The following is a 27500-nucleotide window of genomic DNA, read 5'->3' on the forward strand; positions in this document are numbered from 1 at the left end:
ACTCTCTCTCTCTCTCTCTCTCTCTCTCTCTCTCACTCTCTCTCTCTCTCTCTCTCTATTGCCAATCACGAGCATCCTTTGAACCTTGTAATATGACCTCTCTCTCTCTCTCTCTCTCTCTCTCTCTCTCTCTCTCTCTCTCTCTCGCCACTCACGACGATCCTTTTAACCTCGTATTATGATTCTCTCTCTTTCCTATTCCTCTTATTTCTCTTTTCCTTTAATCATAATCAAGCTTTTCTTTTATCACGTTTCTCAGCTCGATATATCCAATCCGATTTCTTTTATAGATCGGAATTTACTTTTATCTTTACTTTTCTTGTGATTTCCTTATTTCCTTTCTTCACTGGGCTATTTTCCCTGTTCTAGCCCTCGGGCTTATGGCGTTCTGCTTTTTCAACTAGGGTTGTAGCTTAACAAGTGATGATAATAATAATAAATAATAATGATGATAATGATAATAATAATAACAATAATAATAATGATAATACTAATAATAATGATGATGATGATAATAATAATAATAACAATAATAATAATAATAATGACTATAATAAAAATAACAATAACAATAATAACAATAATAATAATAATAATAATATTATTATTATAAATAATAATAATAATAATAATAATAATAATAATAATAATAATAATATCTTTCCATATACTTCCTCTATCTCCTTCCAACACCCGTTCCCCCCATTCCCTCCAGCGAACACCCCCCCCCCCATTTCCTCGTTCACCCATTTAACCCTGTTCTTCTTTTAATAACAGCAAAAGCCACTTCGTTCATTTCCTCCTCTTTTTCACCTTTGAGAAAATGAGGTTGTATAAGGCCAATTAACCCCGAGATGTAATAACATAACTGTAATAACGTAATTGCCATAATAAGAAAATCAGGTCATGTGGAAAATTGCTAGCTTACAAAAAAAAAAAAAAAAACACAAAAAGATGAGATGTTGTTTACATGAGAATTGTTGGAAGATGATGTGGTTAAGATCCGAATTGTAATATGTTCTAATAGTGGTTGAAAAAATCAAGTTCTGTTCACACAGATTCTTTTCAATGGTACAGTTGAACTCGGGTATTCCCGGTACACCTTCTGAGTAGTGCCCCCTGTCATGCCCTAATTGCAGGCCGAGTTTAAAGGTTTAAAGGTCACTCATGAATGGCAGAGGCAAGAGATAGTGATATTGCCTAACAAACAAGAAAATGCCATAGAGACTGACCATATGTATTATATGATCAGCCCCCAAGCCCCCTCTCCATCCAAGCTAGGACCAGGGAGGGCCAGGCAATGACTGTTGATGACTCAGCAGATAGATCCGTAGGCTTGTGTTTAGCGGGGGGGGGGGGGGGCACCTGAATATCGTATATAGGAGAGAATGTTTGAATATTGAGTGTATGAGGGAGGGAATGTTTGAACATTACATGAGAGGAGAGAGAGAGAGAGAGAGAGAGAGAGAGAGAGAGAGAGTCTGAATATCATAAATTTGAGAGAAAGTAAGAGACTGTTTCATTGTAGAGTGTATGAGGAGGACTGAATATTACATGAGAGAGAGAGAGAGAGAGAGAGGAGAGAGAGGAGAGAGAGAGAGAGAGAGAGACTGTCTTCTAATTCTAATCCTCTGCCATCTCTCTACAGAATATATTTGGTTACTAGCACAGCAGTATGGGTGTGACAGGGTGTATCACCTTACGCCGAGGTGGGTCAGGAAGTCTCGCGTTCAACTGTATGCTCAATCTGGTCGGGGCTGTGTCTTCCGTTTGACACAATTATCTTTACTATAATTATAATGATGACAATAATATGGGCGTATATCGTGCTCCTTTATCGTTAATTTAAGGTGAGTGGAAAATTAGAGCCGAATATGCTAATCAGAAAGGCATGAAATAATATACCAACTAAATCCTTTTTGTTTTTAGGGGTGAAATTAAACGTCTCCAAAAAAAGAGCGAAATCAAACGTTTCCCAAAAAAAGGAGCGAAATCGAACGTTTCCAAAAAAAAAGGAGCGAAATCAAACGTTTCCAAAAAAGAGCGAAATCAAATGTTTCCAAAAAAAGGAGCGAAATCAAACGTTTCCAAAAAAAGAGCGAAATCAACGTTTCCAAAAAGGAGCGAAATCAAATGTTTCCAAAAAAAGGAGCGAAATCAAACGTTTCCCAAAAAAAGGAGCGAAATCAAACGTTTCCAAAAAAAGGAGCGAAATCAAACGTTTCCAAAAAAAAGGAGCGAAATCAAACCTTTCCAAAAAAGGAGCGAAATCAAAACGTTTCCAAAAAAAGGAGCGAAATCAATGAACATTGACAATTATCAGGACCCTCCATTACTTTGCTAAAATATAAAGCGTTTGGCCTTTTCCTAAGATCACTCATTCCTCGTAAGTTATTATAGTAGTTTTCGGCTTTTATCTAAAAAAAAAAAAAATATCCTTAAAAGATTCTATTATACGAAGGGGATATCTCGATCTCCCTATTTTCTAAAATCCATCTATGTTACTATAGTATTCGTTTTCTATAAAAAAAATAGCCCTAAAAGATTCTATTATACGAAGGAGATATCTGGAGCGCCATATTTTCTACAAGATATAAAAGTTATATAAAGTGAAAAGCTGATACTGGCATATACTTGTCAAATATGAGCAGGTGGTCAATGTTGCATAGACTAGTTAAGGCATGCAGTGTCGAACCGTAAGCTGTAGCATTTCAAAGATCTGCAAAAAAGGATGACGGAATATATACCTATAAAGTTGTGGTGGCCCGATGTGGTAACGTCCCTTGGTAATCGCCAGACTGGGGATCGAATCCCGCTCAAACTCGTTAGTCTCTTTAGTCTTTGCAACCCACTATCCTTATGAGCTAATAATGGGTGGTTTGTGGGAGCCTATGGGTCTATCTGAGGAGTCATAAGCAGCCATTGGCTGGCCCTCCTTGGTCCCAACTTGGGTGGAGAGGGGGCTTGGGGCTAATCATATGTATATATGGCCAGTCTTTAAGCATTCTCCTGCTTGATAGAGAAATGTCATTGCTCCCTTGCCTCTGCCATCACGAGCGGCCTTTAAACCTTTAGGTGCTGAGCTGGATGGAAGATGACAGTGTTAGATCACAATGATTTTAATGGTCTGAAAAATCCTTTTTGATCTAAGACTTTCATCCTCCATCCAGCCCAGCACTTTATAGGTATATATTCCGTCTTCCTTTCGGAAATCTTTGGAAGTGTTACATCAAAAGGATTTTAATGATCTGGAAACATGAATGGGAAAAACAGTTTTTTTCTAGATCAATATTGTAATGTTGAAAAACATCTCTTGTACGGTTTCAATATCAACTAAGGATTCAAAACTACATTTTTTTTCCTTAGAATAATTTCCTGCTGCTATAAAAAATTTGCATTGAAAAATATACAGGTGAAATTGGAAACCTCTGTTCATATTTTTTCTTTTAAATGGAGTAGAATATACATGTATGTTTACTGAAAAATAGAATGTTCGGTGAAAAAGGAAAATTTGTACATTTCAAAAGTTCAGACATAGAACTCTCTTCTATGACAGCATAAATCAGTTTTGGTTTTTAAGATGCTCTGGATAAGCTCTTACTAGCTTAATCCCTCTGCCTTACCAATAAGAGGGACTTTATGCCAACTAATGGAATTTGACCTTTATGCAAATTAATGGAACTTGACCTTTATGCCAATTAATGGAAATTGACCTTTATGCCAATTATTGGAATTTGACCTTTATGCCAATTAATGGAAATTGACCTTTATGCCAATTAATGGAATTTGACCTTTATGCAAATTAATGGAATTTGACCTTTTAAGCCAACTAATGGAATTTGACCTTTATGCCAATTAATGGAACTGGTTTCATTTCCAGTTCCATCAGAATAGATACTCGCCAGAACGTCAGCCGGGCAAGCCCAACATCCCCACTGTGCAGCCTAACCCCAGCAGTGGCCTCCCCAGTAAAAAGCTTAAGCTCAAGGTCCCAGACGGGGATCGAGCTGCTACCATGCAAATGCGAGGCCAACACGTTACCACTGTACTAGCACTTATTGAAATGAAGTTCGTTTCTACTTGTTTGAAATTTATTGACTTTTAGCCTTCTCGATTCTTCGATTTTTACTCTGGAGTTGAGGATCAGCCTTAAAGACTTATGGCAACGCGATTCCACCTTAGTTTTAGCAAAATTTTCACAAATAACGAAACGAAATGAGAAAAAAATCTGACACAATCAAATTTTCTTCAACGTGTATAAACATCACAACAGTTGCCAAGAAGCCCCGGTGTCTTATAATATAAACATGACTGAGTGATGTTGAAATGAGTAAAATTTATATGGCTATTTGGATTCTCTGAAATTTATAATAATTCATGGAAGGAAGGTATCATTTATCTTTAAATTTCATACAGAGAAAGGCAAAATGTGAATCTTGGAAATGGCGATCAGTAATTTAAAGATCATGTAATATCAATCCTTAATTACAGAATTTGGAGCTTGGTACATATTTACTTAATACTCAAAATGATCGATAATTAATTTCAGATAAACTAATAATCTCTATGTAAACAAAACATAGAAAACAATATGTACTATTTTCATCTGGCGAGCGACATATCCATGTGATATCAACCAAGATTTAAACAATAACTCCACCGTTTGATCACATCTACTCACTGAGAGACGACAAAAAACCAGACTGTATGACATCCACTCACGAAAACACAACAACTCTAAACTTCATGCACGATAATCACTTACGAGGTAATGGTCGAGGGGGTAATCGTACACTCGCAAAAGAACTCTCGTGAGAGAAAAGAACTTGTACATTCTGTTGCAGCTTCCACTTACCAAGTACTGGTCGATGGGCTTATCATACACCCTCTGGATCTTGGTGGCATTGAGGGCGTGCGCGATGTGCAGGGCGGTGTGGTCAAAACGCCCGTATTTGTAGTCGCTGAAGGAGGAATTGTGGCCGTTCTCAGAGCCGTTTCCACTGCCGTTACCCTGTGGGGATAATTTAGATGGAAAAAAATGAATAAAAAATGAATAAAAAATTAATATGGATATGCTCTTAATAACAGATAAAATGAGCTAATGTGTTAGGCAACAAGATACTAAGTCAAATTAGCTTTATAAGAATACATTTATAAGTAATTTTAGTTGTAATAAATGAAATAAATGAAGAAAATGAATAGAAACAATAAGCGAGTGTGTCAAAAGAGATGAATGGCGCGTTGGATGCAAAAAAAAGGAGCAATAATTGTCCCTTGGGGTGATGACAGTCAAGCTTGTCATAAAAAGGCAAAAACTGAACAGGAAGAAAAAAAAAGGTAACACGTTCAGAGAGAGAGAGAGAGAGAGAGAGAGAGAGAGAGAGAGAATTATGTTCAATTGCCATCTACTTGATATTACAAGGCCAAATGAAAATATCGTAAAATTACTTTGAACTGTGAAATAGGCATAATTGAAATTGTAATATAGAAGACTTCTTGTTGAAAAAAAAAATATGACTTACGAAATGGTTATGATATAATTTGCTGCAAAATATGTACAATTAGATTATGACATATTTATCCAAATATGACTAATAACTTACTCATGGACTATAAGTGAATAACCACATCGATTTAACTTGAAGATAATATACCTAAAGATAAAAAAAAAATGGATAAACAAAAAATGAAAGATTTCCTGAATAGCAGAGAGTAGCATCGCCATGGCTGAAGGGCTTCATGGTCAGTCTCTTACAGAAAACAGGTTACGCCAAAGCTCAACTTGTGTGCCAAAGGGCCTGAGTAAGGTCTTATTACTAAAAAAAAAAAAAAAAAAAAAAAAAGACACCAGGCACAAAGGATACTCTACTGTGGTATTCAGGGACTTTAGAATTACGTTTGATGTATTTGCAAAAATATTAAAAAAAACTAGTAGTATTTCTAATTCTATATTAATACATACTGTAATCGTGATTTCTTAACCCTTATGTTTTTCCAGATTACCTTATAAATATTCCGAAAGAAGAAATGTGTTCGAAACGTGAGCTTAAGGAGTTTATTCATTGATATGATTACTGCTCAGACAAAGATAATCAAGATGGCACTATTCATTCAACCACTGTATATGCTATTATGTTTAATATTTAAATACAATTGACTGCATTTGGAAATGTTACAATCAATCCTATATTTCTGCACCACACTACTAATTATTATATTTTTGTTAAATTATACGTAATTACATACTTGGAATATAACCTTCTCACTTGATTCAGGATAAATCCTGCTTGAGGGTACACTCGGCCCACACTATTCTATCTCGTTTTTCTTCCTCTTGTTTTGTTAAAGTTTTCATAGTTTACATAGGAATTATTTATTCAAATGTCATTGTTCTTAAATTATGTTATTATTCCTTGTTTCCTTTCCTCACTGGGCTATTTTCCCTGTTGGGGCTCCTGGGCTTATAGCATCCTGCTTTACCAACTAGGGTTGTAGCTTAGTAAGTAATAATAATAATAATAATAATAATAAACAGAAATTTGTGACAGATTTACAGGCTTGAAGGCCGCTCACGAATGGCAGAGGCAAGTAGTACAATGCCCTAGACTAGAGACTGACCATACATATGATCAGCGACTATTGCCCCTCTCAACCCAAGCTAGGACCAAGGAGGGCCAGGCAGTGGCTGCTGATGACCCGGCAGATAGACCTATTAGGCACTCTCAAACTCCAATCCTTAGCTCTCAAAGAGGGTGAGGTTGCAGAGACAAAAGAAACTAACGAGTTCGAGCGGGACTCGAACCCCAGTCTGGCGATCACCAGTCAGGGATAAAAGAGGAGAGGACTTAAACTGGGCCAAAAGAATGAGACACAATTTAAAGAGCCGGAGGAAATAGGAGACGATTTAAGATTTAAAGTGGTCAAGTAAGATGATTAAAAGGAACACCTAAATGACAGGTGATTTAAAGGGGTGGTAAAGTGAGTGAGAGATGATATAAAGGGGACACTGAAATATGAGATGACTTAAAGGGGTGAAGTGTGTGTGTGAGAGACTCACAGGGGTCAATGAAATGAGAAACGATTTAAAGGACTCAAACGAACGAAAGATGATAAAAAAAAAAAAAAAAAAAAAAACTTAGTATCTGCTACAACATGGGAAGTGGGAAAAATAAGGAATTATTTAAGCATAGTCGCCAGCTTTCCATTTGAGGCTGACATGAAATTCTTTTCTTTAACCACGGACTAAAATCGAACGTTAATACATCTCATGCGTCAGTTTCTACCTTTAATTTGTACAAAACACAAACCTCATCTAACATTAAAGTCTGTCGAATTATTAATATTATTGTAGTTTTTAAAGAGCCTGATAAATAGAAAAAAAGAAGTCAAGACGATGGGGTTTAGCCTTAAAGGAAGTGAGACTAATATTATCAAAATTTAATGATATTTCGCATTTCCAGAAAGATTAAGCAGGCAATATGCCAGCAGGGTTCTCCTAATAAAGTAGCCCATAAGAAAATAATGTAATCCAACAAAAAGCAATTATTTTACTCTACCATAGCCTCTGTACCATGGTTTTCCACTGTCTTGGCTTAGAGTTCTCTTGCTTGAGGGTACGCTCGGGCACACTATTCTATTCAATTTCTGTTCTTGTTTTGTTAAAGTTTTTATAGTTTATGTAGGGAATATTTATTTTAACGTTGTTACTGTTCTTAGAATATTCTATTTTTCTTAGTTTCTTTTCCTCACCAGGCTATTTTCCCTGTTGGAGCCCCTGGGCTTATAGCATCCTGCTTTTCCAACTAGGGTTATAGCTTAGCAAGCAATAATAATAATAATAATAATAATAATAATAATAATAACTGCATTCAAGTAAGGGAACTGTGTGATGTGCATTCAGGGCGGAAGTGCAGACTGCGGTTAAGAGTGACTGTTATATGCTTCCCCCCGCGTTGTGTTTCGCTCTTGCTAAAAGGAGATGGATTGATGTTGCCTTCAACTGTTTCCGCTGACTTTTCTTTTTTTTTTTTTTTTTTTTTTCTTTTGAGAGAGAGAAGACCCTTCTGGTGAGGTGCTTATTATTATTATTATTATTATTATTATTATTATTATTATTATTATTATTATTATTATTCTTTTTTTTTTGAGAGAGAAGACCCTTCTGGTGAGGTGCTTATTATTATTATTATTATTATTATTATTATTATCATTATTATTATTATTATTATTACTTGCTAAGCTACAACCCTATAGTCAATTTCTTTTAATGAGGCGCATTTGCACAGACTCGCAGAGGTGCCCTTTTAGCTCGGAAAAGTGTCCTTATCGCTGATTGGTTAGAATGATCTTGTTCAACCAATCAGCGATCAGGAAACTTTTCCGAGCTAAAAGGCCACCGCAGCGAGTCGGTGCAAATCTGCTTAGCTAAAAAAAATTTACTATAGTTGGAAAAGCAGAATGCTATAAGCCCAGGGGCTCCAACGGGGAAAATAGCCCAGTGAAGAAAGGAAACAAGGAAAAATGAAATATTTTAAAAACAGTAACATTAAGATAAATATTTCCTATATAAACTATAAAGACTTTAACAAAACAAGAACAGAAATTAAATAGAATAGTGTGCCCGAGCGTACCCTCAAGCAAGAGAACTCTAACCCAAGACAGTGGAAGACCATGATACACAGACTAAGGCACAACCCAAGACTAGAGATCAATGATTTGATTTTGGAGTGTCCTTCTCCTAGAAGAGCTGCTTACCATAGCTAAAGAGTCTCTTCTACCCTTACCAAGAGGAAAGTAGCCACTGAACAATTACAGTTCAGTAGTTAAACCCCTCAACAGAAGAATAATTGTTTGGTAACCTCAGTGCCATAGGTGTATGAGGACAGAGGAGACTATAAAGAATAGGCCAGACTATTCAGTATATATGTAGGCAAGGAGAAAATGAACCGTAACCAGAGAGAAGGATCCAATGTAGTACTATCTGGCCAGTCAAAAGACCCCATAACTCTCTAGTGGTAGTATCTCAACGGGAGGGTGGTGCCCTGGCCAACCTACACCCGAGATCCATTACTAGTATGTTTTAAGGAGACTGCCATTCAATTGCGTTTCTCGGCACGGTTGTGAATTTACTATCGATTAACTATCAGGTACTCAATTGGTTTCTCAAATCAATAGCGCTTTGGTGGGTTTTTTCAGAAAATCGAGCCAAGATCGAGTCGAAAAAAGGGAATGATTTGTTGGTGAAGTGAGTGTCCTAAACACAATAAGGACTCATAATATACATGCATACATACATATATTGTATATATATAAATATATATAAATATATATATATATATATATATATACACATATGTATATACATATATATATAGACATACATACATAAATACATACATACATATATATATATATATATATATGTATATACATATATATAGACATACATACATAAATACATAAATATATATATATATATATATACATACATACATACATTCATACATATATATATGCATACATTCATATATATATATATATATATATACATAAATACATATATATATATATATATATATATATACATATATATATATATATACATAAATTCATACATATATGTATGCATACATTCATATGTATATATACAGTATATATATATATATATATATATACATAAATACATATATATATATATATATACATATATATATATACATAAATTCATACATATATGTATGCATACATTCATATGTATATATACAGTATATATATATATATATATATATACATATATATATATATATATATACACTTTATACAGCACATATATATACATATATACATATAATATGTGTTAAATGTATGTATGTATGTATGTAAAATGGTGTATCAACGCAAAGACAGTCAATAACGGAGAAAAGAAATAGTTGACAAAAAAAACTAATGTTTCAGAAGACACAAAAATCCATAAATTTCACATCACTATAAATAAAAAACTCGTCAAAAGTGCTACGACGCACAAAAAAAACATATATCAATTAACCACTACAACGGTTGCTCGTTTATTACAACTTCCTCACAAAGACCTTTAATTAAAAAAAAAAAATACAGAAATAAAAACAAATTTTTTAGAAAAAGAATTAATCATAGCGTACGCCAAGAGACACCATGTGTTAAGACAGAGAGGGCAAAAATGATCCACCTTGGGCGGTCAAATCATAAGCCGTGTAACTCCTGGCAAATGATTGACAGTTCGGGTGTTTTCTAGTGATTCGACTTTGGAATTTATTTTCATACAAAAAAAAAAAAAAAAAAAAAAAAAAATGGTGTCAGTTTATGATTTCAATATCTTATATGAGGGAAAAAAATCTTATTGAATCTACATTAATTTTGATTGGAATATTTTTGCCATTGATAGTATGAAACATATGGCAGTTTTTTTTGCAGTAATTTAGGATATATGAAAGTAAAACTTAAAAGTGTTCAAAGTAGTGTTCTCAAAAGTACTAATGAAAATTGTCATAAAGCTAAACAAAAAACCTCTTGAATTACGATCAATACACTGTGGTACTAATACTCAAACCAATGTGGGTTGTAATAATTTTTTTTTTTTTTTTTTTTTTTTTTGTTAATCGAAAATCATAATAGAAATTTCGTAAAATTTTCGATTGTATTCGCAGTGAAAAAATATATTTTTGATACAATTTCTATAATTATAAATATTTTTTAACCATATTTTTATTGATTTTTTTCATATTATTTTACCGTTTACATTTCATACATTAAAGTTTTACATTTTACGTAATCTTTAATTTATAATAATAATAAAAAAAAAACTGTTACGTTACGACACATAGTTTCTTTTTAGCGTATTCACTCATTTCCGCCATGGATCTAAAATACGGTAAATTCATTTATATTATAATAGATTACTTGTTTATCTTAATACAGAACAAATATGAACATCAACTCCCTTGCAAATAAAAATTTAATCCTCACATAATACAAACAAGAAGTCGTCGAACACGTCCTCCCATAAAAAATAGGAACAGATGTTTGTGCATTGACTGAGATCCTTAAGTGACAAAGACTTACTGCTCTTTATAAACCACCTTACCACCCCCCATCCTACCATACTACTTTTACTCCCAGCCCGGCCCCTCCCCCTTAAAAAAAAAAAAAAAAACTCTCAGGAGAAATCTGACTCTGTTCGTACAGTCTTAAAGAGAGAATTCCCCGGAGATGAACAATAAATTCCTCAGAGATGAATGATAAATTCTTCAAAGATGAATGATAAATTCTTCAAAGATGAATAATTAATTCTTCAAAGATGAACAATAAACTCTTCAAAGATGAACAATAAATTCTTCAGAGATCAACAACGAATTTTTCCGAGATCAGCAACAAATTCTTTAACGATGAAAAATAAATTCTTCGGAGATGAATAACAAATTCCTCAGAGATGAAAAATAAATTCTTCAGAGATGAGTATAGAAAAGACTCCAAAAATAATGATGTCTTCATGATCCAAACTGACCGCTATCTAGAGGAGAGGAGAGTTAACCTTTTGTTTGTTCGAAAGTTTTTTTTTCTATTGTTGTTATTTATTTGCAACCGACTCTCCAGTTGCAACGTCATTTAGGTTACTTGGTCGTTTGATACTGTCTGGTGGCCACAGAAAACAAACCTTTCTTTCGACACCTATCAATTTCGTTCCTCTGTCTATCTATCAGTAGGTCTGTCGATGTGTGTATCAGTATTATATATATATATATATATATATATATATATACACACACACACACATATATATATATTACATATATATATATATATATATATATATTTCCGGTCACGCTCAATAGCATTACCAGACGTATAAATACTCGGCCTCTCCATAACCTTTGGGTACGGGGGAGAAGGAATAGTCATACCCTGCTGAAAAGGGGTAACCTGAGAGGAAAGGGTGAATCGGTGTGTGCGTGTGTGCGCATATCTATCTGAATATCTAATCGTCATTTTTGACAGGTCGCGTACAGTATTCAATAGATAATAGATAAATAAATAATAATAAAAAAAAAACATACAACACATGAACCTTGATACCTCCTTTACACTTTCTAATTTGAGGCTGAATATACTTTATGATTAACCATTTTCATTCTCTAAAGGATTTATGACTAATGATGTCGCATTCATAGATAATTAATTAAAAGAAAATGAGAAAAGCATATAGTACATTAGAAGCAGGTAAAGAACGAGAGATAAGCAAAGCAATAATACATTTTTATACACATATAGATAAATAGCAGGCGAGAGATAGGAAAAATTCGCTCAGAGAAAAATCAGACATAAAAGGTTTCATAGTAGAAATAATTATCTGTAAGAAACCTAAATGAGAGTTCTTATGAATACCTTATAAATCATAGTTGCCATTTTCATAAAAAAAATAAACATTTCCAGGGATTTTCTAAATTTCCTTATTAATTAGACATGTAAATGTATTGTAACAAGATCATTGTATATGCAAATGATACAATCCCTTTTGCATCAATTCCATCTCCTGATTGCAGACTTATGGTTGTTGAATCCCTTCCTAGAGATCTAGCTAAAGTAAGTGCATGGTGCAAATTATTGGGTTGGAAGCTGAACCCTAACAAAGTAGACAGGTGGTATGGTCATGTCATGAGACGAGATTAACAGTATATTGGGAGGAGAGTGATGGAAATGGAGGTACAAGGAACGAGAAGGAGAGGGAGACCAAAGCGAAGGTGGATGGACTGTATCAAGGATGACCTTCGATCAAAGGGATTAACCGGTGATGAAGTGTGGGACAGAGGTAGATGGAGAAAGCTGGCCAGAAACATCGACCCGACATAGAAGTGGGAAAAGATGCAGACAAAGAAGAAGAAGAAGAGGAAGTTGAACCCTAACAAAACTCAAATTATGATCGTAAGTAAGTCGAGGATAGTGGTTCCTCAGCATCCAGAATTCTGCATTGACAATGTCTTTCTAACTCTATGTAACTCATTTAAAATTGCAGGTGTGCTACTTAACTGTAAATTTACTTTTGAGAAACAACTTCAGCTTGTTTCCAGTGCATACGTTTATAAAAACAGATAGGCCTATCCATTTTGAAATACTGAAACTCTCTCTTATCTGTACGCATATGCCCATATCCATGAAGCTAAATATGAATAAACAACATATCAGTCTCTAAAGATATCCATACTATTTAAAAAAAAAGAGTTAACCACTTGAACTCTTACCCTTGAATAAGGCGATCTTAAGACGAGGGCATCTCCGTCAATAGAGGGACGCCCTCCGGGTCTGATTTGATCATTAACGAAGTTTGCAGACTTGGGCACGTTCAACGCCGATCTGATGCCCACCGCATCCCCGTCTAGGTGCCCGGGTCCTATTTTGGGCACGTGGGACGAACAGTACACTTCTTTATCATCCTGTTGAAAAAAGAGGGACTAATTCATCACATGATCTTTTAAAAAATGACCAAAATGCATATTTAACTGTTTCATTATAGATAAGCCTACTTTATATGTAAAACAAAATTCATACCATCTATTTTAATGTTGTTACTGTTCTTGATATATTTTATTTTAATTGTTCATTACTTCTTGTGTAGTTAATTTATTTCCTTGATTCCTTTCATCACTGGGCTATTTTCCCCTATTGGAGCCCTTGGGCTTATAGCATCACGCTTTTCCCACTAAGGTTGTAGCTTAGGTAATAATAATACATACATACATACATACATACATACATATACCAAGGCACTTCCCTCAATTTTTTTTTTTGGGGGGGGTAGCTGACACCAAACAAATGAAACAGAAAAGGGGACCTCTCCTCTCTACGTTCCTCCCAGCCGGACAAGGGACTCAACCGAGTTCGGCTGGTACTGCTAGGGGTACCACAGCCCACCCTCCCCCGTTATCCACCACAGATGATGCTTCATAACGCTGAATCCCCTACTGCTGCTACCTCCGCAGTCTTCTAAGGCAGCAGCAGAGCCTATCGGAACTGCGTCACAATCACTCGCCATTCATTCCTATTTCTAGCACGCTCTCTTGCCTCTCTCACATCTATCCTCCTATCACACAGAGCTTCGTTCACTCCATCCATCCACCCAAACCTTGGCCTTACTCTTGTACTTCTCCCCATCACCTCTTGCATTCATCACCTTCTTTAGCAGACAGCCATTTTCCATTCTCTCAACATGGCCAAACCACCTAAGCACATTCATATCTACTCTAGTTGCTAACTCATTTCTTACACCCGTTCTCACCCTCACTACTTCGTTCCTAACCCTATCTACTCGAGATACACCAGCCATACTCCTTAGACATTTCATCTCAAACACATTCAATTTCTGTCTCTCCGTCACTTTCATTCCCCACTACTCCAATCCATACATCACAGTTGGTACAATCACTTTCTCATACAGAACTCTCTTTACATTCATGCCCAACCCTCTATTTTTTACTACTGTCCCCAAACACTTTGCATACTTCATTCACTCTCTGGCGTACATCTGCTTCCACTCCACCATTTGCTGCAACAACAGACCCCAAGTCCTTAAACTGATCCACCTCCTCAAGTAACCTCTTCATTCAACATGACATTCAACCTCGCACCACCCTCCCTACTCGTACATCTCATAACCTTACTCTTGCCCACATTAACTCTCAACAACCAGTACAGTATCATCCGCAAACAACAACTGATTTACCTCCCATTCATGGCCCTTCTCGCCTACCAGTTTTCAATCCTCATCCAAGCACTCGAGCATTCACCTCTCTCACCACTCCATCAACATACAAGTTAAACAACCACAGTGACATCACACATCCCTGTCTCAGCCCCACTCTCACTGGAAACCAACCGCCCATTTCATTTCCTATCCTAACACATGTATTACTACCTTTGTAGAAACTTTTCACTGCTTGCAACAACCTTCCACCAACTCCATATAACCTCATCACGTTTCACATTGCTTCCCTATCAACTCTATCATACGCTTTCTCCAGATCCATAAACGCAACATACACCTTACCTTTTGCTAAATATTTCTCGCATATCTGCCTAACTGTAAAAATCTGATTCATACAACCCTACCCCTTCTAAAACCACCCTGTACTTCTAAGATTGCATTCTCTGATTTATCCTTAATCCTATTAATCAGTACTCTACCATACACTTTTCCCACCACACTCAACAAACTAATACCCCTTGAATTACAACACTCATGCAAATCTCCCTTACCCTTATATAGTGGTACAATACACGCACAAACCCTATCTACTGGTACCATTGACAACACAAAACACATATTAAATAATCTCACCAACCATTCAAGTACAGTCACACCCCCTTCTTTCAACATCTCAGCTTTCACACCATCCATACCAGATGCTTTTCAATACTCTCGTTTCATCTAGTGCTCTCCGCACTTCCTCTCTTGTAATCTCTCTCATTCTCATCTCCCATCACTGGCACCTCAACACCTGCAACAGCAATTATATCTGCCTCCCTATTATCCTTAACATTCAGTAACTTTCAAAATATTCCGCCCACCTTTTCCTTGCCTCTTCTCCTTTTAACAACCTACATTTCCATCTTTCACTGTCTCTTCAATTCTTGAACCAGCCTTCCTTACTCTCTTCACTTCTTTTCAAAACTTCTTCTTATTCTCTTTCTATGAATGACCCAATCCCTGACCCCACCTCAGGTCAGCTGCCCTCTTTGCCTCACTTACCTTGCGCTTTACTTACACATAATAATAATAATAATAATAATAATAATAATAATAATAATAATAATAATAATAATAATAATAATGATAACAATAATAATAATAAAAATAATGATGATAATAATAACAATAATAATATTAATAATAATAAAAATAATGATAATAATAACAATGTTAATAATAATATTAATGATAATAATAAAAATAAATAATAATAATAATAATAATAATAATAATAATAATAATAATAATAATAAGGATAATAATAAAAATACTGATAATATTATTTATAATAATAATAATAATAATAATAATAATAATAATATAACAACAAAAATAATGTTAATAATAATAATAGTAATAATTAAATGATAATAATAATGATAATAATAATAGTATTATAAATAATGATAATGATAATAATAATAATAATAATAACAGTAATAATAATAATAAAAATAATGATAATAATAATAATGTTAAGAATAATATTAATAATAATAATAATAATAATAATAATAATAATAAATAATAATAATAATCATAATAAAAATAATAATACAGTTCATAGAAACAAAGTAAATGTGTTATTGCCAATCTTTTCCAGTTCGATGTGTATCAATAATGGGAAAGTTTCAAATAGCTCTTCGACATCACCAAGTGTCTATAAATCATTCCGATTCAGCGGTAAATGTTGCTGAAACACCTGTTGCACATAGGACGAGATTGTTTTCATATATCTCCATGGCAACGAGAGAGAGAGAGAGAGAGAGAGAGAGAGAGAGAGAGAGAGGATGCTCTCTTGTATGTGGTGGCTCTATATAAAAGCAAATTTGTTTTTTTTTTTGGATATTTACAGATACAATTTGTAATTTTGTGATGCTGCAGAGAGAGAGAGAGAGGAGAGGAGAGAGAGAAAGAGAGAGAGAGAGAGAGAGAGAGAGAGAGAGATAGGATGCTCTCTTGTATGTGGTGGCTCTATATAAAAGCAAATTTTCTGTTTTTTTAGGATATTTACAGATACAATTTGTAATTTTGTGATGCTGCAGAGAGAGAGAGAGAGAGAGAGAGAGAGAGAGAGAGAGAGGGAGGCTCTCTTGTATGTGGTGGCTCTATATAAAAGCAAATGTCTGTTTTTTTAGGATATTTACAGATACAATTTGTAATTTTGTGATGCTGCAGAGAGAGAGAGAGAGAGAGAGAGAGAGAGAGAGAGGATGCTCTCTTGTATGTGGTGGCTCTATATAAAAGCAAATTTCTAGTTTTTTAGGATATTTACAGATACAGTTTGTAATCCGCAATGCTGCAGAGAGAGAGAGAGAGAGAGAGAGAGAGAGAGAGAGACGATATGTTAACTATTGCCGTAAAATATATAATGCCGGAAGGCAACCTAATATATTATTTAGTTTTGTTAATAACATTTTCTATGATTTTATATCTGGTTATCAGTTTATTCACTTAACCTTCAAGCAAAATCTCACATGAATAAAGGAGTCAATAAAATTGTTCTAGTTAAATCACTGAAGTTATATATGAGGTTATTTTTTTTTTTTACTTCTAAAATATAAAATAATTTTGAGGAAATTCTTATACAGGTTATGAAATAAAATCTCTCTCTCTCTCTCTCTCTCTCTCTCTCTCTCTCTCTAAGCGTTCCAAACCAAATCGCTCTACCCAAAGGCAAATGGAGTCTCCCCGGATGGGCTAAAGTCTTTGAGACATCCAAAATCCTTGTAACTCTCTCTCTCTCTCTCTCTCTCTCTCTCTCTCTCTCTCTCTCTCAATTTCTTCAATTATATGATCTTATTCCTATACAAAGAACATTAATAAATGAGTAATGTAATTATAACAAAGTTTCATGATTATCTTTTAAAATCTATAACAAACTTTGAAAAAACAAAACAAAGAAAGATAAAAGATAAAAGAATAAAATAAAATAAATAAATAAATAAATAAACAAATTTACCAATAAATTCATAAAATAAATTTACCAATAAATTCATAAAATAAATTTACCAATAAATTCATAAAATAAATTTACCAATAAATTCATAAAATAAATTTACCAATAAATTCATAAAATAAATTTTCGCATTTGTTTCAATAAAGGTTTCAAGTTTTAAAGGCCACCCAAGAATGGCAGAGGCAAAAATAATGCCCCAGAGACTGACTATATGTACATATGATCAGCACCCAAGCCGCCTCTCCAGCTAAGCAAGGACGAGGGAGTGTCAGGCAATGGCTGCTGATGACTCGGCAGTTTGACCTATAGACACCTCCAACACCCTATCCTTAGCTCACATGGATGGTCAGATTGCACACACTACAAGATACTATGGAGCTTGAGCTGGTCTCTAACCGTTGTCCAGCAGATCGCTAGGAAGGGACGTTTCCTATAGGCCACCACAGGTGTAAAAATTGAGAGAGAGAGAGAGAGAGAGAGAGAGAGAGAGAGAGAGAGAGAATATGTACTTATTAATATGAATAATTTGAATATTTTCAAAATATCTCTGGTCTTCATATGCAGTATATACTAGTGTACGCGACCAGGCATAAATGATGGCTAAATATTTAGGTATGTACAGCTGGCTTCATTAATACCGGTACACTAACGTCTCCTTATCTTACCTTGAAGTGTACCGGAATTAGTGAAGCCAACTGTACACACAACTGTCCCCTCTATATCGGGTATGACTACTCTAAATATTACAAATGTATATATATATATATATATATATATTCATACTGTATATATATATGTGTATATATATATATATATATATTCATACAGTATATATATATGTGTGTATATATATATATATATATATATCAATCTGTGTTTATTAATATAAAAAATATTCTTTCCAAAAAGTTCACCAGATGACTGATTTGATTTGAATTATGGAATTTGGACTTTATTACTCAGTGCTGGGACCCAGGAAGCTCTTTCTTAATCAGCTTCTAGTACTCTAGACTTTTTCTTTAAGGTTGAATTCTCCTGGCAGGCCCTTTAAGATATGGAAATAAATAATAAAATTCTTAAAAGAAAAATATTACGTAAATCTCAACAATAATGACTTGTTTTACCAAAGGAATAAAAACTTGATATTTGCAAATGATGTCTACCATGTAATCTATTATAATTCTCTAAATCTCCGTCATTTTTTTTCCTTTTCCGGGAACGAATTACAACATCATTCTTCCGACGTAAATCGCTAGTTTCCCGCAAGGACACCGCCCTCAGAAAGTATAGTGATTTATGAAGCAACTATTATTATAACAATCTAAAAACGCAAATACTCATTTCATGCCTAAAAAAACTGAGTAGGAATTTGAAATAACCTAATATTGCCTCTAGGGCGACGGAAGATGGTCGGGAGGGGGGGGGGGGTTAGTATAAACCCTAGTGGCCCCACCTAGCCCGACCCCTTATTTCCACAGATATCTGATTTTACTTACTATAGTCAATTCTTTTTAGTGAGGCAGATTTGCACCGACCCGACTCGCAGGGCTGCCCTTTTAGTTCGGAAAAGTTTCCTGATCGCTGATAGGTTGGACAAGATAATTCTAACCAATCAGACAGCTGGAAACTTTTCCGAGCTAAAAGGGCACCGCTGCAAGTCTGTGAAAATGCGCCTCATTAAAAAAAATTGAGTATATGAATGCAGTAGAAATCTCCTCTATATAATAAAGAGCAAATGTATGACTATATACATATACTGTATATATAAAAAAATATAATATATAAAAATATATATATATATCTTTTTTTGGTTACGCTCACCTCTCCCCGTCCTTCAGGTAGGGGAAGAGGGAGTAGTCATACCTTGGTGGGAGGGAGGTGCGTGTGTGTGCCTTTCTATCTAAATATATAGCCGTCCTTTTTGTCGGGTCGCGTACACCGGTAGAGTAATAATATCTGATCTAAGCAAACTATACACCATTTCCCAATTTCATAGCGTAAAGACAAATCAGTCTATATATATATATATATATATATATGTGTGTGTGTGTGTGTGTGTGTGTGTAAAGAGCAAACTGCCATCATATGAAATACTTACGGTAAAAGTTTCACTTGCACATGAGAGAGAGAGAGAGAGAGAGAGAGTAACTGAAGTCGTAAAGAGATAAATTTCAAAACTCGTTCAAACCATATAGGCGAATAAAAAGTTTACGGATTGCATTGTACTGTAAAAAATAAAAGGCATACCGGTATGTTTCCTGATGTAACGGGTATTGGTATCACTTGCATGTTTATATACATATATACATAGCCACACATATATGTATAATTATATATATATATATATATATATACACACACACACATACTGTATATATATATATATATATATGTATATATAATATATACATATATATATATATAATATATATATGTATATATAATATATATATATATATATATATATATATCAGGATATTTAAATTAAGCGCTCAGATAGTGAAAAACTGACGAAGGTATGATTTTCTGAAGTTTTAGAATTGTAATTAATACAGAAAGAATGATGGAGGGACTTAGTATGGCAGACTACGTTAACACTTACTTTTACAAAATGCCGAATCTCTTCCTCGGGACATAAACTTTAATTACTTGAGTACTCTCGATTGTGTACCGAACTCCTGCTTTTTATTACCAACTGACGAAGTGGAGGTTGTTACGATATTGAGAGAGATGCCCGACAAGGGAAATAGTTTAATGGATATAAAACAAAGCATACTCTTATTGATACCCGAAGTTCTTGGGAAAATTATTGCCTATTTGTATAATTCTAGCGTTCTTAATGGTATCTATCCAAATTCATTATAAACTGGTCGAGTAATTCCAGTCTTTAAGTCTGGTGATATATTGAAAATTTGCAATTACAGACCTATAACAAATCTCCTGAATATTAATGAGATTTTTGAGATGCTTACCTATAAACGCATGATAAAATTTATTGGTCAATTTAATATTCTCTCAGATCTCCAGCATGGATTTCGGAAGGCGAAGAATACTACGCTGGCTATTTTTAGACTGACTAGCGACTTATTACAGACTTATCATGAGAAGTCCTATACAGTTGCCTTATTTCTCGATCTGAGTAAGGCTTTTGACAGCATAAATAGGACACTGCTTTGTGAAAAGTTATCAATTTATGGATTTAGAGGGGTTACAAATTTGTTTTTGTCATCGTATTTGTCCGATAGAAAGCAGTATGTAAACATTGGCGACTATAAGTCTAGCATTAGACCAATTGAATTTGGAGTTCCTCAGGGATCTGTTTTGGGACCATTATTATTCAACATTTTCATAAATAATATAGTGAAAGTCGGAAGCGCTAAAAAGATTTTATTTGCGGATGATGCTGTATTTTACGTCACCGATAGTTCGTTTGATTTATGTAATGAAAAGGTAGAAACATTTATCGCCGATCTTTCAGAGTGGCTTCGGAATAATAAATTAGTAGCAAATGTAAATGAAAAAAATTAATGATGGTTACGCCAAGACCTATTAACAATCTCCCTGATATATATTTTAATGAAAGAAAGTTAGAGTGGGTCTCAAGTATAAAATATTTAGGAGTAACTATTGATAATAGGCTAAGTTTTGCTCTTCAAGCAAGCGAAATAAATAGGAAAATAAGTAAAATGCATGGTGTTTTTTACTCCCTATCATCTAGTGCCGCAGAGAACGTTACTAACAATTTACCAATCACTAGTCTACCCTATCATAACCCAAAATATCTTAATCTGGGGGGGAATTTCTGAAGCCAACTTGAGCAGTATTAAGGTGATGATGAATAACATCCTTCGGTGCATTCTGAGGGTTCAGCGAGACGAAAATAATATTCCTTTATTGCCTGTAAATGATATGTATAAGACGTTAGCATTGCTTAAATTTAATGACCTCTATAAGTACCATGTATTAAAATTTCTGCACCTAGTTCTGTATAAGAATACTGAATTATTCGAAAAACATTATATGCCTTTGTTGCCCACGCACACATACAGAACAAGAGGTAAAAGAATAAATCTTCCGGCAGTTCGTTTGGAAGTGGAAAAGAGGTCTGTCATTTTTCAGAGTTGTAAGCTCTTAAACGAGCTGCCCAATGATCTTCTGGAACCCCAGACGGACTATTCTCTCAAAGTTAGGTATAAGCGTTTGGCTTTGTCTACCTATTAGTATTTGTTTGGTGATAGAATTGACTTTGTATGTTTTCAGCCTCATTTTCAAACTTGTTATCTAGTTATAAGTAATGAATCAAGATTCAAGAATCGCTTTAATTTTGTGATTAGTAAATGAAATCCTCAAGTGGTGAATTGTTTTTATAAGATTCTGTACGTTAGCCATGTTTGTTTCTCTGCTTTAATGTTTATATTTGTAGTTGGTATTTCAAATGGTAAATAACTTCAAGTATTTATTACAAAGTCTATTTTGAGATAAGTAATGTAGACCTTTTATCAAGTGTTATTTTAATAATGTCAAAATGTTACTTTTAGTTATATATGTCATAGCAGGGAAAAACCCCTATTGGCTTCTTACTGTATGAATGTACATAAGAATAAATAAAGTGTAAAGTGTATTATTATAATTATTATTATAAATAAACATATATATATGCTTATATATACATATATATATATATATATATATATACATACACATACATACTGTATATGTGTACACACACACTCACATACACATACACACACACACACACACACACACATATATATATATATATATATATATCACACGTGTATGTATGCACTGTCTGTGTACGAATGTATATAGCTCTATACATATCTTCATATATGGTTCTATGAATCTAGGGAAATCTTATAGTAATAAGCGAAGTGGTACGATCTCAATCGAAAAATATTAAATAAAAGATATATAATTCATCTTCTAAGATGATAATACTTTTGGGTTAATAAAAGACAATATGAAAATTCTATCGCCTTAGGGACACATTATATTGTTTGTATAGTCACTTTTATTCATAAATGCGGCCAATACACAATGAATGTTGAATGAGGAAATATAAACGTTAATGGATTCAAAATGTCAGATGTATATGAGATAAAAACATGATAAAAACCTGATTCTCGAATTAATAATCTGCTATAAAGAGTCTGAACATGGAGCGCGCTTGTCTTTCAGTGTGGGCAGCGTCTTGAGATTATCTTGAGAGAGAGAGAGAGAGAGAGAGAGAGAGAGAGAGAGATTGCGACAATAGCAAATGAGGCTAATGAAAACTGATTCTTTCACATCCAAGGGAGGACCAGGCTTGTTATTCCCGACTATATCAGAGAGAGAGAGAGAGAGAGAGAGAGAGAGAGAGAGAGAGAGAGATCTTAACTTTAACATCCACGAAAACTTCGGGATAGATAACACTATTTGCTGTTGACACCATCAAAACATTAAAAAGCTAGAGGGGGCACTCAGTGGAGCGCAGACCTCCGCAGCGGCAGCTTATTTCTCCACCTTGACCTTTGACCTTAACATGTATTAATTGGCAGGGATTTTCATACACTCAAATATGAACCAAGTTGCAGTCTCTGTGATAACGATATCCAAACTTATGGCTGATTACGTGAAATGGACATTTTGGTTAACCGTGACCTTGATCCTTAACCTTGACCTTCCAGAATTTAACCATTTCCAGCTTTTTATATAATAATTAATCCATGCAAGTTTCCGTATTCTACGATTAAAATTGTGGCCAGCCAGCTGTTCACATACAAACACAATCACAAACAAACAAACAAACAGTGGGTAAACCATAACCTCCTTCTAATTTCGTTGGCGGAGGTAAAAAAAAAAAAAATAGTTACAATAACATTTGTCTGAAATCATTGGGCGACAGAAAGTCGCTCACAGTTGATTGCTTGCTTGGTTTTGGCGTCATTTCAAAAGTATTTAATTTTTTTTTTTACAATTTTCTGGTGGAAATTCCCACTTCGTTTCGTCCAATATATCGTCAAATACGAAATACTCTCTTTAGTTTTGCTTATAGCTGTGAAAACCATTTCAGTCTTCTTTAATATCAATTTATCTAATTCATTACGAAAATCTAAAGGAAGCTAATATACAAAAAAAATATACATGAACAACGTAATAAACGTACAATGACGTAATCACGTCATGCCCCGTTTAATAAATCAGTTCGCTGTAAAATTTTAAGGAAATTTAGGTGAAAAAATGCAATTAAGAATTCACACTCTACTGAAGTTTGTTGAGGACAATGGATTTTGTTATTCAATTTCTTACTTATTACGAAACGAAATTTTACGCTGAACGATCTTCCAAAAATTGGAAATGCAGTTTTTGTTAGTACATTAAAAGGCAAAAAAAGAGAAATTTCTATTAAAGTTTTTATGAGATATCTTATATGTATCACTTTTAATCATCACAATTTCCTGTGAGTTCTTGTAAGTGTGTGTGTGTGTATATATATATATATATATATATATGTATATATATACACACACACACATATATATATATATATATATGTGTGTATATATATATATATATATATATAGAGAGAGAGAGAGAGAGAGAGAGAGAGAGAGAGAGAGAGAGAGAGAGTGGATTTGGAAAGGAAACTATATGGACTTTAAAAACAGTGATAAAAAAGACTACAAAAATTCCACAGAAACTAAATCAAATGTATAAAGTATGGATTAATCCAGTTATCAGTTAAATTCAATAAAAAAAAAAAAAAAAGCTGAATCATAAATCAGAGAAAATTATTTTTTTTTTTTTCAATGAGGGGCATTTGCACTGACTTCCAGCGGTGCCCCTTTAGCTCGGAAAAGTTTCCTGCTCTCTGATTGGTTAGAATTACCTTGTCCAACCAATCAGCGACCAGGAAGCTTTTCCGAGCTAAAAGGGCACCCATGCGAGTCGGTGCAAATCTGCCTCACTAAAATGAATTGATTATAAATGATTTAAAAAGGTTCCAAAGAGAATTAAGGGAAGAGCATAAAAAATAGAGAAACCTAAAAATGTAAAATGAAAAAAAAATTATTTCAAAACTCAAAACAGAAAATTTTTATTTCTTATTTACTTCTCATCACAAACTTTCGCCATTTTTTTGTTCCTCAAAAGAAAAAAAAATACATGTTTTAAAGATCTCTCCTTTTTTAAAGAGGTTTTATGAAGGTTTTAAAATCGGGTGATTTTTTTTTTCGATAATTGGCTTCTTCCGAGAATTTTATTTTTTTTTTCTATTATTTTTCTCCTCTAACTCTTACTTCAGTTACGAAAGTATTGACTTTTCAAGAAAAAAAAAAAATTATTTTGGCATATATCTGTAGATAATTTTGCAGAGAGAGAGAGAGAGAGAGAGAGAGAGAGAGAGAGAGAGAGAGAGATAAAAAACTTGTGATTCTACAATAACATATAATAGACTTTTATGTATATCGACTTATGAAGAAAAGGACTGAAAACAGAGGTTGAAGGTTCGGAAAAAAAAGAAACAGAGAGAGAGAGAGAGAGAGAGAGAGAGAGAGAGAGAGAGAGAAAGTTAAAAACTAAAAAAAAAAATGTCACATTCTACAAAATATAATATACTTTTATGTATATCAACATATACGAACAAATAAATGACTGAAAACAAAGGGTAAAATTTCGAAAAAAAAAAATATAATCCAGCAAAATAAACACTTTAGTAAAGGACAAACAAAGCCTCCTAAATAATAGGTATATACTAAAAAGTGCCAAAAATATAATAATCGATAGAGCAAATAACAGTCTAAAGACAGATTTAAAAAAAAAAAAAATTAGCATAAAAGCGATACACGAAAGTACAAGGAAAATCCTTAGAAGTCAAGAAACATTAGACGAGGCATATCTGAATATTCTAAATAACTTTAGACTGAAATATATATGAAAACAATAATGAAACAAACGAAGTAAAAGTAAATACCCGACAAAACAATAAAAAGAAAAAGTTGTACATGAAAATACGAAAACTAAAATCTTGGATTGAAACAAATATCTGACAAATCCGAGAAAACTACTAATCAAAGATCATTCTTACAATTGTGTCATTGCAAAGCCTTTCAATACAGCTAATTGATATAGGTCCTTAATTGGACATGAGAAGCGTGATGATTAAAAAAAAAAAAAAAAAAAAAAAAAGTGCTGATCATCAGATGTTCGTCTATTGATCAGAAAAGAAAAGATTGATCAGAAAAAAGGTCTAATCAGAAAAGAAAAGATTGATCAGAAAAGAAAAGATTGATAAAAAAGAAAAGATTGATCAGAAAAAAAGACTGATCAGAAAAGAAAAGATTGATCAGAAAAGAAAAGATTGATCAGAAAAAAAAGACTGATCAGAAAAGAAAAGATTGATCAGAAAAGAAAAGATTGATCAGAAAAAAAAGACTGATCAGAAAAGAAAAGATTGATCAGAAAAAAAGAGATTGATCAGAAAAAAAGACTGATCAGAAAAGAAAAGATTGATCAGAAAAGAAAAGATTGATAAAAAAGAAGAGATTGATCAGAAAAAAAGACTGATCAGAAAAGAAAAAGATTGATCAGAAAAGAAAAGACTGATCAGAAAAGAAAAGACTGATCAGAAAAGAAAAGATTGATCAGAAAAATAAGAGATTGATCAGAAAAAAAGTCTAATCAGAAAAGAAAAGATTGATCAGAAAAGAAAAGATTGATCAGAAAAAAAGACTGATCAGAAAAGAAAAGATTGATCAGAAAAAAAGATTGATCAGAAAAAAAGATTGATCAGAAAAAAAAGTCTGATCAGAAAAGAAAAGATTGATCTGAAAAAAAAAGAGATTGATCAGAAAAGAATAGATTGTTCAGAAAAGAAAAGATTGATAAAAAAGAAAAGATTGATCAGAAAAAAGACTGGCCAGAAAAGAAAAGATTGATCAGAAAAAAAAATTGATCAGAAAAAAAAGACTGATCAGAAAAGAAAAGTTGATCAGAAAAAAAAGAGATTGATCAGAAAAAAGATTGATCAGAAAAAAAAGACTGATCAGAAAAGAAAAGATTGATCAGAAAAGAATTGTGATGGAAATTGATAGAATGCTCAATTAATCTTACGATTTAGATTGATAATTAGAATGCGTTCTAATAATAACCTATTCACGTAAACTACAATGAAGTAATAAAGTAGTAGTAGTAGTAGTAGTAGAATTAGCAGTTGTCGTGGATAATGCCATAACCTCTGTCCCATAGTCTTTAATTGTCTTCGCGTAGAGTTCTCTTGCTTGAGGGTACACTCCGGTACACTGTTCTCTTATTTATCTCCCTCTTATTTTTTAGAAGTTTTTATAGTTTATATATGAAAAAATTATTTTAATGTTGCTACTGTTCTCAAAATATTTTATTCTAATTGTTAATTACTTTTCTTGTATTATTCTTATTTCTTTCCTCACTGGGCTATTTTCCCTATTGGAGCCCTCGGGCTTATAGCATCCTACTTTTCGAACTAGGATTGTAGCTCAGCAAGTAACAACAACAACAACAACAACAACAACAACAATAATAATAATAATAATAATAATAATAATAATAATAATAATAATAATAATAATAATAATAATAATTTAAATCAAGGGTTCCGTTTGAATATTGCACTTAAATGAATCAAGAGAAAAGCCAATTTCAAAGTACATTTGTCTTCTATTACGTTAGTCAAATATTACAAAGCTTCACTATTATAAAGACTACAGAAACCACTCCGTAGCAAAA

General features: G+C 33.5%; 1 protein-coding gene across 1 annotated transcript in view; it reads right to left on the reverse strand.

The window, feature by feature from the left end:
- Window positions 1-4729: 4729 nt before the first annotated feature.
- The window catches only part of LOC137657184 (hillarin-like), a 51197-nt gene continuing 28426 nt past the window's right edge, over window positions 4730-27500 (reverse strand). The window contains exons 2-3 of the mRNA XM_068391529.1: window positions 13272-13463; window positions 4730-5011 (exon numbers count right to left, since the gene is read on the reverse strand). Coding sequence (XP_068247630.1) covers window positions 4745-5011; window positions 13272-13463 — 459 coding nt within the window. The 3' untranslated portion in view covers window positions 4730-4744. The remainder of the gene's footprint in view (window positions 5012-13271; window positions 13464-27500) is intronic.

Source organism: Palaemon carinicauda, chromosome 18, assembly GCF_036898095.1.
Source record: "Palaemon carinicauda isolate YSFRI2023 chromosome 18, ASM3689809v2, whole genome shotgun sequence".
Classification (NCBI taxonomy): Eukaryota; Metazoa; Arthropoda; class Malacostraca; order Decapoda; family Palaemonidae; genus Palaemon; species Palaemon carinicauda.